Source organism: Triticum aestivum, chromosome 2B, assembly GCF_018294505.1.
Source record: "Triticum aestivum cultivar Chinese Spring chromosome 2B, IWGSC CS RefSeq v2.1, whole genome shotgun sequence".
In the NCBI taxonomy this organism is placed as follows: domain Eukaryota; kingdom Viridiplantae; phylum Streptophyta; class Magnoliopsida; order Poales; family Poaceae; genus Triticum; species Triticum aestivum.
In genome coordinates, this window is record NC_057798.1 from 703,842,391 (window position 1) to 703,860,322 (window position 17,932).

The 17,932-nt window shown below is 44.7% G+C and overlaps 1 protein-coding gene, 1 long non-coding RNA gene and 1 pseudogene across 3 annotated transcripts; 2 read left to right on the forward strand and 1 right to left on the reverse strand.

The window, feature by feature from the left end:
* Window positions 1-3,258: 3,258 nt before the first annotated feature.
* LOC123042200 (uncharacterized) lies at window positions 3,259-4,009 on the forward strand. The gene is made up of 3 exons (XR_006418726.1): window positions 3,259-3,511; window positions 3,583-3,662; window positions 3,745-4,009. It is a non-coding gene; the product is annotated as an uncharacterized lncRNA (long non-coding RNA).
* Window positions 4,010-4,928: 919 nt separating this feature from the next.
* Window positions 4,929-8,659, forward strand: LOC123046828 (receptor kinase-like protein Xa21). 2 transcript variants are annotated; one of them, XM_044470256.1, is made up of 3 exons: window positions 4,929-5,172; window positions 5,406-8,039; window positions 8,136-8,659. In XM_044470256.1, exons 2-3 carry the CDS (start codon window positions 5,441-5,443, stop codon window positions 8,561-8,563), a joined length of 3,027 nt encoding a protein of 1,008 aa, XP_044326191.1. In that variant the 5' UTR covers window positions 4,929-5,172; window positions 5,406-5,440; the 3' UTR covers window positions 8,564-8,659. The 2 variants fall into 2 exon arrangements, with proteins under 2 accessions (XP_044326191.1, XP_044326190.1); XM_044470255.1 differs by having other exon boundaries at window positions 5,047-8,039.
* Window positions 8,660-9,142: 483 nt separating this feature from the next.
* LOC123039442 (uncharacterized) lies at window positions 9,143-12,374 on the reverse strand (annotated as a pseudogene).
* Between the last annotated feature and the right edge of the window lie 5,558 nt (window positions 12,375-17,932).

Genomic DNA, 17,932 nt, shown 5'->3' on the forward strand with positions numbered 1-17,932 from the left:
AAGAACAGGAAAAGCAGCAAGAGCTTCAGCTGCAGAAAGCTCACAAGCTCAAGTAGGAGCACCAGCAAGAGGCCCAACAAGCTCACAAGCTCCAAAAAGAGGTCCGGCAAGCTCACAAGATGCAAGTAGCTCTCAAATTGCAGCATCAAGATTCAAAGCTCCTAGAGTGACAACAAGCACAAATCTTGAGGGAAGCACATCTGCAGGGAGAGGAACAAGGAGAGGAGCAGGGACATGAGCAGGAAGAGGACCAGCAACATCAGGGTGGATGGGATACTTTTTTGCACGTGGCAATTGCTAAAGATGTTTTCCAACTAATGGTTAAGATCTTTAGTAATTGTGTTAATGACAGCTAGTGTTATTATGACTATTGTGTGAACTTGTGTTAATATTTTGCCTTTGCTATCACTTGAGAACTACGTGGAGCTAGCATTATGAACTTGTGTTAATGGTTAGCTATGGCTGTCACTATTGAACTATGTGCTACTGGCATTATGAGCTTGTTGTCAAGCACAAAGCAATATATATGTGTTGCCAATTTGACATGATGCCAAGATATGCTGCCAATTTCATTTGCATTCACATTTACTTTCAAAATTTTAATTTCATACAACAATATATGTTGTGAAAAGCAAGCCCTATTGCATTGTCAATTCCATTTGCATTTGCACTTAGATTTTCTATCATATTTTTAATTTCAACTAGCAGTGCATGCTGCCAATAATTGTTGTGAAAATCACTTTTTGTACTGCCAAAAGCCCCATTGCAATGTCAATTCCATTTGCATTTGCACTTACATTAAGAATTTAAATTTCACACAATATATGTTGCCAACATGATCACTCTGATTTTCCATTTCCTTACTCAACATTTAACAGATCCATTACATTGCAACACCACTCATTCAATACATCACTAGCAAGCTCTCATCTTTCCTATCACAAGAACTACTGACATATCAGGAACCCTGCAACTAAACCAGCAACAAAGAATATCATCCCATAAAACAGGGACTTGTACATATGCATCTCATCTTTCCTAGCACATCTAGCTCTAATTTCTGTAATCAAATCATTTTTCTTCTTCAATTCCTCTCTCAGAACAAAACCTCTCCTTCCCTTGACTGACCAGCAAGCTCATCCTCCAACGTCCACACTTTATCCCGTAGATCACCTAGCAATTCACGCACAAATGTTGTCGTTGGAGCGTCATGCCAGTCGATGAAGCCATGTTGTTCGGTTCATGACAGAAAATTCAGAGATTCGGACGAAGAAAACAGAGAAGAAAGAAAACATGTGAGGAATCAAGCATACCCAAGAATCTACGCGGGAATAGTATCTCCTGCCAGGGTTCGCCGGACTCCAGGATATCCACCGCGGCGCCTTCCTGCCGCACTGGCCGCAATTCCTTGCCGGCTCGTACTCCATCAGTTGCTCCCGATAGGGCACCGGAGACCTTGCAGCCCCGCCTCTCCTTCGAAGCCCTTCACCCTGAGAAGCCGATGAACCACCCTAGCTCCGTTCCCAACCGTGCTTTCTAACAAAAAAAGTGAGACAAGGAGAGAGGGCCCACAGTTAGGACTGGACGTACGAGCGAGCTTTTCGGCTCGGCCCGAAGCTCGCTCCAGCTCGGCCCGTTACAGCTCGGCTCGATAGGATTATCGAGCGGGCCGAGGTCTGAAAACAGGCCCGTTTCGCGACCGAGCCGAGCCGAGTTTCGGCCGGTCCAGCTCGGTGGCTCGCTTGCGGCCCAGCCCAATTCCACCATCGATCACAATAGCTAGCGCATTAGGGCACGAGCAACCACAGCCAGAGTCTCTCGTCTCTCCCTTTCTCTGCTCTGCGCCGCCTCACCTCTCTCTCGCCACGCTGCAAATCTGGATCGACGGCGACGAGCGACGCCGCGCTTCCTCGCCAACTCGGCACCGACGGCGACGGGCGGCGCGACCGTTCCTCGCCACACCGGACATAGTCGGACGCGCCTCCCCTGGTTTCTCGCGGAACGTGACGAGCCGGAGCAGGTACTTTCTTCCTTCCCAAATCCCAATCCCTAGCAGCAGCTCTCTGAACTTAGTATGCATGTGATGGATCAATGGATGGATGGATCGATGGATGTAGTCATGTAGTTTGAACTTCCCAAACCCTAGCCGTATGTGTCTACACTAGTACACACATCTGGTGGATGGATGGATGGATGGATCAATGTACGTAGTCAGGTAGATGTAGGGCTAGATGGGTGGATCATGGATGGATGTATTGTAGTCTGTACGGCTAGATGTAGCAGCAACAGATGGATGGATCATGGATGGATGGACTTGTAGGGCAGAATGGATGGATAGATCAAAATTTTCATTGATTCCAATTAGTTTTCTGTTGTTGATGAACTAGTTGATGATCTACTTGTTGTAGCATAGCAGCTTGAAAAAAAATCTACTTTCCGGAAAATTACATAGACTCCATGTCTAATTAGTTTACTGTTGTTGATGATTGACCATTTGTTGTTTGCTGATGTGTGCAGACGCCTATCGTCGCAACAATGGACAAGCAAAAGGGGAAGGCGAGTGGGAAGGAGAAGGAGAAAGAGAGGACGTTGGACTCCATTATGAAGAGAAAGTTGCCGAGCTCGGGGATGCAGAAGGGGAATGGGAAGGGCAATGCAGCAGCTACTACACGGCTGCCGAGGAAGCTGACAAATGATTCCAGCAATGTCCCAATCGCTGAGTTGTTGTATAGGGTAAAAAAGAAACCTCCGCCTTGACGTCTCCCTAACCCCACCGGCGCTGGCGTGCGTGCCGGAATCGCCGTTGCCTCCGGCTCTGCAAACTACTATGAGAGGGAGGCTACATCTTCGCAGGTATGTACGTGCAAAATATATATTTGTGCAAGCTTGTGTATGTGCTGTTTTTGCTTTTTGAAACTCAAATTTATGTGTGCCCAAGCTCATGTGCTGTTTTGGTACCCAAATGTCAAATATATGTTTGTGCAAGCTCATGTGTGTGCTCTTTTTGGTATCCAAATGTCAAATATATTTTAGTGCAAGCTCATGTGTGTTGCTGTTTTTGCTATCCAAAAGTCAAATATATGTATGTCCAAGCTCATGTGTGTGCTGTTTTTGCTATCCATAAGTCAAATATATGTGTGTCCAAGCTCATGTGTGTTGTCTTTGTGTGCTAGGCAATGGAGCATGATAAGCAAGCGGAGGAGGATCATGAAGAGGTGGAAGAGGACGAGGAGGAGGACGAGGAAGAGCAAGATACTTTGTTTGAGGTGCCGCCTGGGGTTGGTAACAAATCAGATTCAGATGGGTTTGTGGATAGTGAAGAAGAAGCCTTCGAAGGTGATAAGCAAGTGAAGAAGAAGCCTTCGAAGGTGATGTAATGTCCGAGAACTTAGATATGTCTACTTGTGTGGTTTTAGATGACTACAGGAGTTCTTTGAAACCAGAAATGGTCGAAGCCTTGGTGTGTGGTGCTAGTTATATCAAAGGTTCTCACAAGGACTTCAATGTGGTGGTATGATTCCTATCTTTTTCTTCTATGATTTCTGTCTATTTCTTGTATGTGGCTAACTTACAAATAATTAGGAGAGGGATGAAGATGAGGAGGACGATGTTGAGAATATCAAGTTGCCCAAGATTGTTGATGTGGGGGGTGACAACAATTGGTAGCTAATGTTTTTACATGTCTCAGTTTTCCTATCTTGACATATTGAGAATATCAAGTTTACAAATCTGTGTTACATGTAGATATTCGCCATGTGGGTGTTGCTCTTGATATTTTGAAGATGGATGTCTACATGATCTTCTCATGTGGATTGTTGAGGTCAACGTGATAATTTCGTGCCATTCTTTTGTTGTGATGAACTTCGAATTATGTGTGCTGTTGTGATGAACTATGGACCTTGAATGATGTTGTGATGAACCATGCACTTTCAACAATGTTGTTGTGAACTTGTGATGAACTATGAACTTTGGATTATGTGGTTTTCACTAGTCATTGTTTGGCTGTCAACATTTTCTCAGTTTTATGTCAAAGTGGTAAGTGTTATGCTATGCAAAATTTCCTTGTTTGGCTGTCAATATTTGATGTTTTCCTGTGTAAAGTTCCAGTGAAGTGTTGTCCAAAATTCAATAGAAATGCTGCCCAATTCTTTCTCTCATATGTGTTCCATTGTTACAATTTGTGTAGAAGAATTCATATAAGAACATTATTTTTCATTACTATGACCATTTCTTAAAACAATAGACTGCTGGATTGTTCATTTTTAGTAGTATAAACTGTTTGTTTTCCAAAATATAGGTTTAATTACCGCAAAAAATCAAGTATATGCACTATATATAGAGGTCTGTACTATTAAATGGTTCTGGGTGAAACTGGCTTACGAGCCGGCTCGGTCTGAGCCGAGCCATAGCCAAAGCGAGCCGAGCCGGTTGAAGTAGGCTCGTTGGCTGAGCGAGCCGAGCCGAGCCAAAGCCAGGCTCGGATCAAGCTCGGCTCGGCTCGGCTCGTGTCCAGCCCTACCCACAGTGGTGTACTTAAGTAGCAAACCCGGCCTCAAGCGGTGCTATATCAGCAAATCCTCTCATCAGACAGCGATATAAGGGCATAAAGAACCGGGATTAGAGAGTTGGGGGTACCGATTTCCGGGATTTGGAGGTTGGTGTTCAAAACCATGTCGTACGAGTTCAGGATTTAAAACGGACTTCACTTGTCTACAACGAGCGCATTACTAGTGTACTTGACCCAAGAAAAGCAGGGTTCCGAAAGCATGCATGATAATCACGACGGCTTGGACTAGTAAGCCGTTACACATGTGGCCCAGTAAAGACATACTATTAGATAGATCTGGGATACGATTCGATGGAGGCTGGACATGCATACTGCAACAAAGCTGTCCAGCTCAAGCAGGAGCGATAGACAGCAGCGGCAGGAGAAAAGTAGCTGGAGACCTGGAGTGGAAGGCTCCGTTCACCCGGTAGCTAGCTCAGGTCAAGCTAAGATGATAAGGCGTGAGCGCTGCTGACAGTACGGTGTGTGGCGCAAACCTGCGGTAAAAACTGCATTTAAACCGCTGGGGAAATACAGTGCTAGCCGAGCATTTGAAACGTATGCATACAAACCACCTACCGGCAAAGCCAAGCTGCCGTTTTGCGCGCTCCTGTCGACGGGCAGAGGTACGCTACTCTCTCTGTTCTTGATCACTTCTTGCGTGTGAAAATTTACACACCCTGTAGAGGTATTAGTAACTGAGCACACCCTAGTAACTGAGCACAAGTTAGGATGTCTGGATCATATTGAAATTCCATAGCCTTACTTCTATGTTTTGGCGTGGTTTGCCATGTAGATCCGCCGGTGAACATGATAGATAAGCTGCCATGTCTGTGCTCTGTATTTTTGGTTTTTGCAGGTAACACGTAGTACGTACAGGTACAGGGCTCCTTCATGTCTGTGACGAGACTCAGCATGGTTAATCTGCTGGCGTTTTTGCTGCTGCTGTTCTATGGAGCTGGCAACATCAATTGCTCAACAGTCAATCACGAGAACAGTAGAGACATGCGCTCGTTGCTGGATTTCAAAGCGGCTACCAACGACCCAACAGATGCCTTGAGATCCTGGGACAGAAGCGTCCACTACTGCAACTGGACGGGTGTCATTTGCAGCTCATTGTGTCCAGGGCGTGTCGCCGCTCTGCAACTCGCCGGCCAAAGCTTGTCTGGCGAGATCACCCCCTCTCTTGGGAACTTAACGTTCCTTAAGGTCCTCAACTTGTCCTCCAATGGCTTCTCAGGCCAGTTAACTCCCCTAAACCTAAACCAACTCCATGAGCTGGTCCTCCTTGACCTCAGCTCCAATTCATTCCAGGGGACGATTCCTGACTCACTCATGAATTGTTCAAAACTACAGTATCTAGTTCTTTCTGGAAACATGCTAGAAGGTCCAATCCCCAAGAAAATTGGTTCTCTTTATAATCTATTAGGCTTAGGCCTTTCTAGGAATAATCTTATTGGGGTCATCCCACTAACCATCAGCAACTCCACCCAGTTAGAACAACTTAGCCTTGAAGAAAATCAACTAGGGGGGAGCATTCCTGATGTGTTTGGGCAATGGTCCAAGATGTTGGAATTGTCCGTAGGTGAAAATAGGCTCTCAGGTCGAATACCACCTTCAATCTTTAATCTGACTTCGCTTCAAATATTAGATTTGTATGCAAATAAGCTACAAGGGGAATTGCTGCTTGACATTGGCGATACCCTCCCTGAAATCATAATTTTTACGCTGGGCCAGAACATTCTTGAAGGTCACATCCCAGCTTCCCTAGGAAACGCTTCACGGCTGCAAGTGATAGATTTGTCTTCTAACAGTTTCGTTGGAGAAATTCCTACTTTCGGAAAGCTACTAAACCTTATGAACATGAACCTTGGATATAATATGCTTGAATCAAGTGAAAGCCAAAGATGGGAATCCTTGTATGGACTAACAAACTGTAGTAATCTATATGCGCTAACATTAGATAGTAATCAGCTGCAAGGAGCCATACCAGATTTGGTCGGTAGGTTATCCACTAAACTCAGACGTCTACACATGGGTGGAAACAATCTGTCGGGAATAGTTCCTTTAAGCCTAGCAAACCTTAGTAGCATAATCGATTTGGATCTTAGCAACAACAATTTAACTGGTACAGTCGAAGGATGGTTAGGGAGTCTCAAAAACTTACAATCTTTAGATCTTCATGGAAATAATTTCATTGGATCCATTCCACCATCTTTTGGCAACCTTTCAGAACTGACAATACTTTCTTTAGCACAAAATGAATTTAAAGGTCACATACCTCCCACATTAGGAAAACTTTCACAACTCTCAAGGCTGGACCTTAGCTATAATAATCTGCAAGGTGACATACCTCCAGAAATTAGTGAGCTTAAACAACTCATTGCACTATACCTCTCTTCTAGCAGACTCTCGGGAAAAATTCCTGATGATCTGGGCAAGTGTCAGGGCCTCGTAACCATCCAAATGGACCACAATAATCTCACGGGCGTCATTCCAACCTCTTTAGGCAACCTTTTGAGCTTGTACATGCTCAACCTGTCCTATAATGATTTATCAGGTGCCATCCCAACAGTTCTAAGTGACCTTCAACTTCTTAGCAAGTTAGACCTATCATATAATCGTCTCCAAGGAGCACTCCCAAGAAATGGAGTGTTTGAGCACCCTGCAAACGTTTCACTTGATGGCAACCAGGGACTTTGTGGACGGGCAACCGGTTTCCATGTGCCCTCATGCCCAGATGCCTCGCCGAGAACAGGAAGACATTATCGTTTGCTTACGGTGTTGATCCCAATAATTGGCTTCCTGTCGCTGGCACTGTTGACTTGCTTTATAATCCATGAGAAGATACCACAAGCAACGTTTTCATTGTTGCCTTCTCTTAGGGAGAAATTCCCTAGAGTTTCTTACTGGGATCTAGCTCGAGCGACAGGCAACTTCTCTGAGATTAACTTGATTGGCGAAGGAAGTTACAGTTCAGTGTACAAAGGAAAGTTGAGACAAGTTAAAACGGAAATAGCAGTCAAGATACTTGACCTTGACATTCCAGGTGCCGAAGGAAGTTTTGCATTAGAATGCAAAGCGTTGAGAGGCATCCGTCACAGAAACATTGTTCCTCTCATAACTGAATGCTCTGCAATCGACAACAAAGGCAATGCTTTCAGAGCTCTAATCTATGCTTTCATGCCCAATGGCAACTTGGATACTTGGTTGCATCATCAAGGGAATCAGGCAGCTGCAAGGCATTTAAGCTTAGCTCAAAGAATAAACATCGCTATTAACATAGCTGATGCATTGGACTATCTGCACCATGATACTTGGAGGCCCATCATCCATTGTGATTTGAAGCCGAGTAACATACTCCTAGACATTCATATGAATGCCTGTCTGGGAGACTTTGGCATCGCAAGGTTCTACATTGATTCTAAACTAAGAACGGTCGGAGATTCAAGTTCAATTGCTGCAAACGGCACTCTGGGATATATGGCTCCAGGTATAGTTGTTTAGCATATAATTATTTTTTTAAAGAGCTTTGCATATAGTAATTATTTAGAGCAGATGTGGTTATTGATTTGGTCTCTGTTTTTAGAGTATGCTGAAAGCGGTCATGCATCTACTTGTGGGGACGTATATAGTTTCGGAATAGTACTCTTGGAGATGCTGACAGGAAAAAGACCAACAGATCATATGTTCAGGAATGAACTCACCATTGTCAGATTTGTGGAAACGAATTTTCCTGATCACATATTAAATTTTCTGGATTCCTGTCTGCTAGATGAATGCAATGATGCCATCAACCAAGTAGCAGCAGGACTGGAAAATCCGGCAATCTTTCAGTCCTTGTTATCTTTGCTACGGATAGCACTTCTTTGTACACGCCAATCCCCAACTGAACGGCTTAACATGAGGGAAGTAGCTACCCAAATGCACAAAATCAACGTGGTGAACACGGGAGGGAGAGTGAGGAGCTCAACTTCTTTTAAGAGACTTGTCAGCTGGGCTTCTCAATGGAGCTAAAGAAGAAAAGGAGGGGCAATTAGAGTCTGTTGTAAAATTACCCCTTCTAAGATTGTAATGTAATGTAATACACTTTATACCCCAGCTTGCATTTCCTTTCTGGATTAATATCCTATTATGATTACAACAATTGTCTTTCATTATGTGCAATACCTAAAGCCATGGGAAAAACCAAATTGCCTGGCGTCAGTGTGGTGGTTGTAGCCTAGCTGCTATAATCTATTATAGGGATGTCGGTTGCGCGGGATCACAACCTTCTAGCAGGCAAGCGATGTGCGTGCTCTGAGGCAGTCCTGCACCCCACGACGGGCAGACCACATCGGGTGTTACCTTTCGCAACATGCGCAATGAAAGTCATGCACTATTTTTTATAATTTGTTGACAAATTTCAATTTAGTTCTCGAATTTTATGAACTAAATGTACTCCCCAGAGTAGACTCCACTGTCTATTTTCCATATATATAATGAAAACAGAATATAGGTTGAAGTGGCACCCGTCAAAGGACACATTTGACATCATGCCATGGCTGTGCCATATCCATGGGGACGGGAGGGCACTTGCTATTAACGTTGAACTGTCTACTGCCCTGTCTCCTGCCCCGATGTTAACTGCAAACGTGCCAATAACCATTTGTTAACAAAATTCGGTGTAGTCTGCGCTCCCTCAGATACTAGTTTCATTCAACGTTTAAAGTTTAAATTAGATAGACAGCCTGTTTGCTTAAAATAGTACTGGTAGAAAATGGCAAAGGGATGAAAAGTTAAGAATCGTTTGCCCACTTTCTTTATGTACTATCTATATTAAACTGGGCAAACGATTCTTAACTTTCCAAGTGCAGGAAATAATAATATGTACTATCTATATGTAAATGACGCACATTTTTTGCACGTTCCAGAGAAAAATGATTACTCTAAAAAGTAGTTTTTGATGCAATCTGAATAAACCTAACTAGTTATTATTTTCCGAAAGGAAAAATTAAGAAAGGTACCATTTCAGTTATTATGCAACAGAGAATGACCACACACCTTTATTTATATGATCTTCAAACTCGCTCACACATAAGATGACTTCTAAAACAACAAGGAAAGATTTAATACCAAGCTGAGAAAAGCTTAAAACACCATCAATTAGGAACAGAGATAAAGAATCACCAGTTTGGGACTTGTACGTTTCTAGGTACAAGTCGTCTCTAAAACAACGCCATGATTTTTCTCACAAGAGAGTTCTTCTCGTCCTCAACATCAATGCAAATCGAGAAGGCCTCTATCTCTGCAACATTTGCCTCACCATCCTTGATCAAAGCTTGTTTATATGATCGTAATGCTTTTATAAGGACAGATGAATCCTTTTCTGTACTCTCAAGACCAACATCTTCAACACCGTTTCCAGTAACCTTAGATTTTGAATCCTCCTGTGACAAAATGGATATTCAGTGTAAATAAGAATTCAAGTGTCTATGCAGACAAATATGCGGATAGAATCTAGTGATTCTGATCATTTTATCTAGATTTTACAGAGACAATGAAAGTGAAATAAATTACTAATACACCACTGCCATCTAAAACTTTCTAAATCTACTAAAACGCTCTTATATTATGGGAGGAGGGAGTATATCATTATATAATACAAAAGCAATTGAAAGATAACAGTTAATACTTGATGAAACTAACGAACGGTTAAATTTAATTAGATTTGAGTGCCTTATTAACTATAGAAATCAAACCAATATGTAGGCTAAAAAATGTGAAGATTTTACGGACTTAACAGATGGCTAATACATGTTCCACCTATAGCTAGAAAGCACTAGATATGTGTTGCGCACCTCCAAAAACATGGAAGATTTTAGATAGTGCCATTGGGATAATCATGTATGCATATACATAGCAGTTGAAATCAAAGCTTGAATCATGTTGCGTACGAATGAATATATTCGCAAATGCTCAGTTCTCACTGACATTGAATTATGAAGGACTTATTTATTACATAAGACATAAATTTGAAACCGATGTAGAAGATCAAACAATTTTAAAAGGAGAAAGAAAACCTTACCATTGGGCATATAACTTGTCCATATCTGAATACTTAAAACACTAATGCAAAAACTAGCTATTCATATGCTAGTTATAGATTATGTATGTGGAGCTCTATAATAATGCTATCATATAATCTGTAGAAATCCTCCAAATATTTCAACACTTCTGATAAATCTAGGCTATTCATGTACTCCCTCCGTCCCATAATGCCAAAAAACGTCTTACATTATGGGACGGAGGGAGTACTAATTATAGATTCTGTATGTGGAGCTTTATATCTCAATGCTACTGCTATCATATAACCTGCATAAACCCTCTTGTAGTAATATACAAGCAGTCGAGGTTGTCTACTTCAACCACGGTCCCAAATTACTTGTCTTAAATTTATCTAGATTATGTACGTGGAGTATTTTTTTGAAGGAATGGGAATAGCACTGCTAGCTCCTTTACTACGAGTTATTCAAAGACATGTTACTTTGACTAAAACTGATAGTATATCTTCATATATAGCAATACAATTGCCTTAAGAAACATCATTGCATACAATTTATGGACCAGACATAAAAAGGAATCCTTAGCACCATGGTCACATTGCTTACCGAGATGTATTCCATAGAAGGAGGCCAGGAGTAGGGAAGGACAGGGAAGACAGGCCGCTGTATTGTTCAGATGCTGCTTCAGCTCCGCTGTTTCCAGAGACATGGACATGAACCACTCAGGGGATTTGAACTGATCCACGTAATTCCTCCATGGGCGAAGTGCAAAGTACACAAAACCGTTGAAAACCGTTATGAGACGCACTGAGATTGTATCTTCCACTGAACAGCTAGTGACCTCCATAAAGCTAGCTTGCAACGGGAACATCTTGTGCAGCACAAATCTCTCGATGCCGTCCTCGCCGGCTGTCAAGATCCAAATACTAAACGTGCATTCCTTCTCATTCACAATACAGAGCTTCCCATCATTGGTCTGACCAATCTTAAATGTTTGGTGTACCGCTCTCAAGGGCTGCGGTAGATCCATTCGAGAGAACTGAAATGTATCTGTTTTGAGCACGAAAATGTACTCGCTGATAGCCACTCCGTTAATGGACTCGCATTGCCAACATATAAACCCATGCAGCACGGTGCTAGCTGTGCGCCTGAAGCCCTGAGGCAGCGGCGTCGCAGTCTCCGGGAAGATCTGCCACTCCATGGTGTCCGATGAGAAGACAGCAAACCGTGCGCAAGGCCGTGAGTAGTCCTGACGGACACATACCACATGGGACGGCATCTGATCCTCTTCGCAGGAGAATGTGTGGAACCCCAGGGTGGTGCCGTCGGGCATGTCATGATGCTCCTTGGGGCGGAGAAGCACGGCCATCGTTTGAGGGTTGTACCAAACTCTCCGTTGCTTGACGCTCCGGTGCTTGATGCCGATGCAGCCGCCAACCCAAGGACTATAGACATCGACCCACCAGTGGGAAGTGTCGTCGTCTTGGAGGGGGGTGAATCCGGCGGAGGGTTGCCGTGAGGCGGGGAACGGAGCTACCGCGTGTGCGAGGAAGCGAGGGAGGAGCGGGGGTGCGTGGAGCGCGCGGAAGCGGCGGCGGAAGGCGCGGGATGAACGGACGGCGCCGAGGAAGCCGCGGCAGGTGAAGGCGGCAGAGGCGAGCAGGGCTGGGGAGGTCCGGGAGGCGGAGGAAGATCTCACGGAGCTGGTCGTCGCCGAGGTCACTTATGGTGGTGGGAGCGGGTGGTGTGCGGTGTTCCGGCGGCGGCGACGGGTGCGAAGCCATGGCTGGTTGGCTGCCGAGTCAACAACAGAAGGGATTAAGCGAGATAGAGGGAAGGATAAGTTGCGGCTTCGACGTAACAGCCTCCTCCCTCTTCTCTAGCGATGTATATCCTCTCTCAGCTGAATAGCTCGGTTTGTTAGGCAGTGATAATTTTATGTTCCCTTCTGCTTCAGTGTGCACAACCTAAACATAAAAACGACCGAGATTAACCCGTAATAGCCCTTCACAAAAAACGGTAGGATGGTCTTATTTTAAAAAGTCGTTGCCCGTCCGTCCTTGCCAGTACGCGCGTTGTACACGTGCGCACGATCGGCCATACATATGCCCAACCGGCCCTATCTGGCAAGGTGAAGTGTGGAGTCAGCGGGTCGACCATGTCGCCCGACGTGGCGCGGCGAAGTGGGCGACCGTTTACATGTGGACGAGTCGTCGTTGTGGATTACGAGGCGGCCGGTTGGACACTGCGAGACGTGTCTGGCTGGCTCCCGAGGCGGCGGGGGTTCCCAAAGCGCCCCATTGATGGCGGCGTTACTCTGGCCACTAGCACCCACCGGCCTCCCCTGCTATAAAAAAACCCTCATGCCCTCCGTTCACCGGCGCACTCCCCTGTCCACCAGTCGCATCCAAACCGGCGATGAAAATGGATTGTTCTGCCTCTGTCGAATGCAATTGAATCTTTTAGAGCAATTAAGAACATTGTATCTACAAAAGATCAGAGGTGTCGACAATTCTATTTCCAAGAAAGAATTGCCCTACTAAAATTATATCCATAGTTCTTTTGTTTATTTGAATTGATGAATAGTTGATCAAGCGCAGAAGCCTAGAGTATGTTTCAGTGAGGCACAGTTTTCGTTTTGAAAAGAATATCAAACTGCACACATATATGCTCTGATGAAGGATCTGAATTTTTTTTAAATAACCTGCAGTTATCACCATTGCATAAATAGTTTGAATTTGAGTTTAAACGTCTGCATGCGTCTTATTTTTCTTCTCCCCGTGGCATGTTATGCTCTAATGTACGTGTCATAGGAGAATGAATCACCGCAAGATTATATTTATAGTAAAATCAAGACACAATGCTTTCTGCAAGAAGGCAACATAAGAGCTTGCACAAAATTCTGACGGGATTCGCCATGGGCGCGGCGTGCACCGCGCTTTTTGAACGCTAGTATACCCGTAAAACGCCTCACAAGATTCATTGATGCGGATATCAATGAATTTTGGTTGAACCTCGGTTGAAGAAACACCCAAACTAGTGTCCCAGAACATCACAAGTCCTCCACTTCTTCCATCACTTTCTGCCACCTCCATCCTCTCAAAGCCGAACCTCCTCCTTAGTTTTTCTACCTTACCTCTGTTTAGATGTGTCTCAGACACAAACAATACATCTGATCTCACCCACCCTTGGATCCCCAAGAGTGCTCGAACCACCGCGGGCTTCCTCATCCCATGACAGGACAGTTCTAACATAATAGTTTCATTGTGACCGGTCGAGACCCAGCTCGGGACTCGCTGATAATTTGCGGTTGCCATCCATCACAATTGTATCATCCGTCTTTGACATCTTGGAATCCTGTAAAGTAGACTCCTCGCTTCCTCTTCACCATCTATCAAACTGGTGTTGTTCTGGAGCTCCATGGCATTCCCTCCCTCGACACCCAGCAGGGCAGAATTAAGTTTTGCAGTGGCTGGCTCAAAGGCGTATCTGAAATTCGCCCAGTTTCCTCGCCAATCATCCACTGAAGTTGGCTTCTTTTCATTTATCTCTGAATTTGCTGCCCTGGTCCCTTCTTCACTAAGCAAATCGTGCCACGGCAACGGTAGTGGGCAACACTCCCAGAGAAAAGTAGCTGGAGTGGAAGGTTCAATCCCGTTGACCCGGTAGTCCAGGTCAAGCTAAGATAAGTCGTGAGTGCCGACACCTGTCAGTACGGTGTGTGGCGCAAAGCTGCTGCGAAAAGTTGCATTTAAGCCGCTGGGACCTGAGCTAGCTGAGCATTTGAAACGGAAGCACAGACCACCTACCGGCAAAGCCAAGCTGTGGAAGCCGCCGTTCGACGAGCAGAGGTACGCTAGTCTTTATTTTAATTTTCCAATATCTCTAGATGTAAGTCACCTAAATTTTGGATTTAGATCAGTCAATTCAGTGGAGAAGGAAGCAGCAGCTACAGAGCACACTGGCGGCAGTTTGATCTTGTCTATTTTAGGGTTGAGGGGGGAGGGGGGCAACCTCCTTGTCTATCTTAGGGGTGCGTCAGGTGCATGTTCACTGGAGAAATTGGTAGCTCACCAGTTGTAGAGGTATGGCCGGGGGCGACGGTGGGGGAGGTTGAGGCGATCGCGGGAGCGCTGCGGGCAGAGGAGGTAAGCGGTCCAGCTAGGGCCGGTCCAGACTTTTCGGAGGCCCAGGGCAGACTGAAAAAATGGGCCCGGTAACTATTCCAGAGTGAAAATATTCACACAAAATTTCATTTGATTTAAAACATTTAACTGAATAGTGGTAGTAAGAAACTTAATTGGCAAATAAGAATTTTCATAATGCACCATCGATATGCACGGGTGCAACAACAAAAAGGTCTTAATTCCGATCCCATGGAAGAACTTCTAACAATGCTAAAGAGAAATTGAGAAATAATATGTGTCCCCACAGAAGCACTTCAACAATGATCAAGAGAGGAGTACTCTTGCTGAGAAATATAAAGGATAAACTTCTAGTTCATTGACATTTGGTTCCAGAACTGAAAGTATTTTCGTGTTCACCTGAATTTGTAATACCCTAATTAGGATATTTTTCAGAATCTAATATTTTAACATGTTGTTCTTCTTATCACTAAGAACATCTAATTCCACAAAATTCTCACCGATGGCATTCCTAAAAACAAATGTGTGCATAATACCCTTTACATATTTAATGAACGTATCTGCTAGTTTCCTTTTCTTTTCTTTTCTATGAGAAGAAAACCAGACAAATAGTTTGAGGTACTAACATTTTTACATCAAAGGAGTAGAAACACCTGAATTTGTTGGGTTAAAATTATTCAAGCATCTCGGGTCTGGCTATGGTCCTCGACCCATCCTATGTTTCTCTTCTCCTCCAAAAATACAACCTGTGTTAAATAGAAAATCCAAAAATAGAAAAGACCTTACAAAGATTACAATCAAAGCCTTGAAGGTAATTGATTAAGAAATTACATGGATTGAACCCTTGATCCAGTACTAGCTTGTGTTTTGGCCATTACAAACTGAGCCGCCGCAGATACCCTCCATTGCACTTCTTGCCCCTGCCCAGGGCCGGCCCTAGGTCCGGCCAGCGGTTGTGGGTGGTTCAGATCGAGATGGGGAGGAGGAAGACGATGAACAGAGTTTCCAGGAGGTAGAAGGAGGAGATATGCCCATTGCTTTTGCATCCATCGGCTGGAAACAAATCTTTCGGACCCCAAAAACAAATTCAGTCGATTGGTTGCCATTCCCTTATTTTTCTTCTTCCTCTTTGAACAGGCGCTACTCTGGATCTCTTTTCATGATTGCTTCTTGCTGTGAGAAATTTATGTAATCTTGTTTTTGCACAGCTAATATAGCCTTCCGTAACTGTAGTTGTGATTGTGTGAACTCGTGATGATGCCCGGATCGCTATCGAATTCGTAGTAGTAACAGTAATTAAGTTCTGCAGTGGTTTATCATGGACCCCCATGTAACTAGGTCTGCCCGTGAACATGATCAATAATCTGACATGTCTGTGTTCCACATATTTTGCAGGCAGCACTACTGACGCGGGTCATGCCTGACGGAGCACTCCCTCAAGAACTCGACATGGCTATTCTACTGGCGTTTCTGCTCCTGATGTCTTATGGAACTGTCAACATCCATGGCTCAACAACGGTTAACCATGGGGACAACACAGAAATGCTCTCCTTGCTCGACTTCAAAGCGGCTACCAACGACCCAACAGGCGTCCTGAGATCATGGAACAGAAGCGTCCGCCACTGTGCGACTGGACGGGTGTCATTTGCAGCTCACCGATTTCAGGGCGCGTCGTTGCCCTGAGAATCCCCGGCCAAAGCTTGTCAGGCGAGATCACCCCCTCGCTTGGAAACTTGACGTTCCTTCAGGTCATCAGCTTGCGCTACAATGGCTTCTCCGGCCAGTTACCTCCCCTGAATCAGCTCCAAGAGCTGCGTGTCCTTGACCTGGAATCCAATTCACTCCAGGGGATAATCCCTGACTCAATCATGAATTGTTCAAAACTACGTGTTCTACATCTTTCTAGAAACAGGCTAGAAGGTCCAATCCCCAAAAAAATTGGTTCGCTCCACAATTTACCAAGTATAGATCTTTCCAGGAATAATCTCATAGGAGTCATCCCATCAAGCATCAGCAACGCCACCAAGCTTCGACAGGTCGATCTTCGAGAAAATGAACTAGGGGGGAACATTCCTGAATCCTGATGTGTTTGGGCAACTTTCACAACTCTCAAGGCTGGACCTTAGCCATAATAATCTCCAAGGTGTCATACCTCCATAGATTAGTGAGCTTAAACACCTGAATGAATTAACATCAGGGCCTAGTAATCAATCCCAAAATGAATGGCTTACATGAGAGAGGTAGAATCAGCATGGTGAACACAGGATGGTGAACACATGAGAGAGGTAGAATCAGCTTTGGTCATTGTACCCCTACTAAGAATGTAATGTAACACAGTGCAATACCTTTCTTTTTTTTAGAGAAAAGGCGAGAGCCCGACTTTATAGATAAAGCCACCAGGCAGCACTACCGGAAACTGGCCCTACCCCGACGGCCAAATCAATGCCGACGGCTGCCGTCGGCCTACTTTGCGCTATGCCGACAGCCACGTCTTGGCCGTCGGCGTACCTTGGCCGTCGGGCTACCACGAGCTAAGCCGACGGCACCCGTCGGCATACATATGTCGTTGGCCCAGCTGCGAACATGGCGACAGCAGCCGTCGGCATAACCAGGCCGTCGGCATACCCGTGGGCCCGGCGACCTCGCCCGTGACCAGCGGCTAATGTCGTCAAAACTATGCCAACGGCCTGGACGGCCGGCCGTCGGCATATATCGTCATGCCACGTCACAGATCCGCGGGGCACCGTCCATGAGCTAAGCCGACGGCTGCCGTCGGCATACATGCCACGTCAGCAATCCGCGGCACGCCGCCCGCCGCCTAAAACCTGGCCGTCTCTATGCCGACAGCATAGCCGTCAGCATAGCTAGACTTTTTTTTCATATGTATTTTTTAAGCTTTTTTATGTATTATTACATAAACTAACATGTAGCATGTTAAATATAAACATACATATGAATATATATGTAGTTTGTATTTTTTTCATATATTATGAATATATATATATATATGGTTTGTATTTTTTCGAGCACGTTAATAATGTGCGGTCATGTTCTTTTGAATATAGATCATTATATTTTATTAAAATCAAAAACAGCTATGCCGACAAAAGTTTTGTGGCGGTTGCAAACGCCCGACACCCGTCTCCAGAGTGTGACCCCCCTCACGTCCGCGGTGTGCCCCCCTCATGGACGGCGCC

Bases quoted from the DNA above. Each gene is read 5' to 3' on its own strand.
- LOC123046828 (XM_044470256.1), top strand. From the start codon at position 5,441: ATGTCTGTGACGAGACTCAGCATGGTTAATCTGCTGGCGTTTTTGCTG. The intron at 8,040-8,135 runs GTATAGTTGTTT...CTCTGTTTTTAG, and splicing joins TCTGGGATATATGGCTCCAG to AGTATGCTGAAAGCGGTCAT.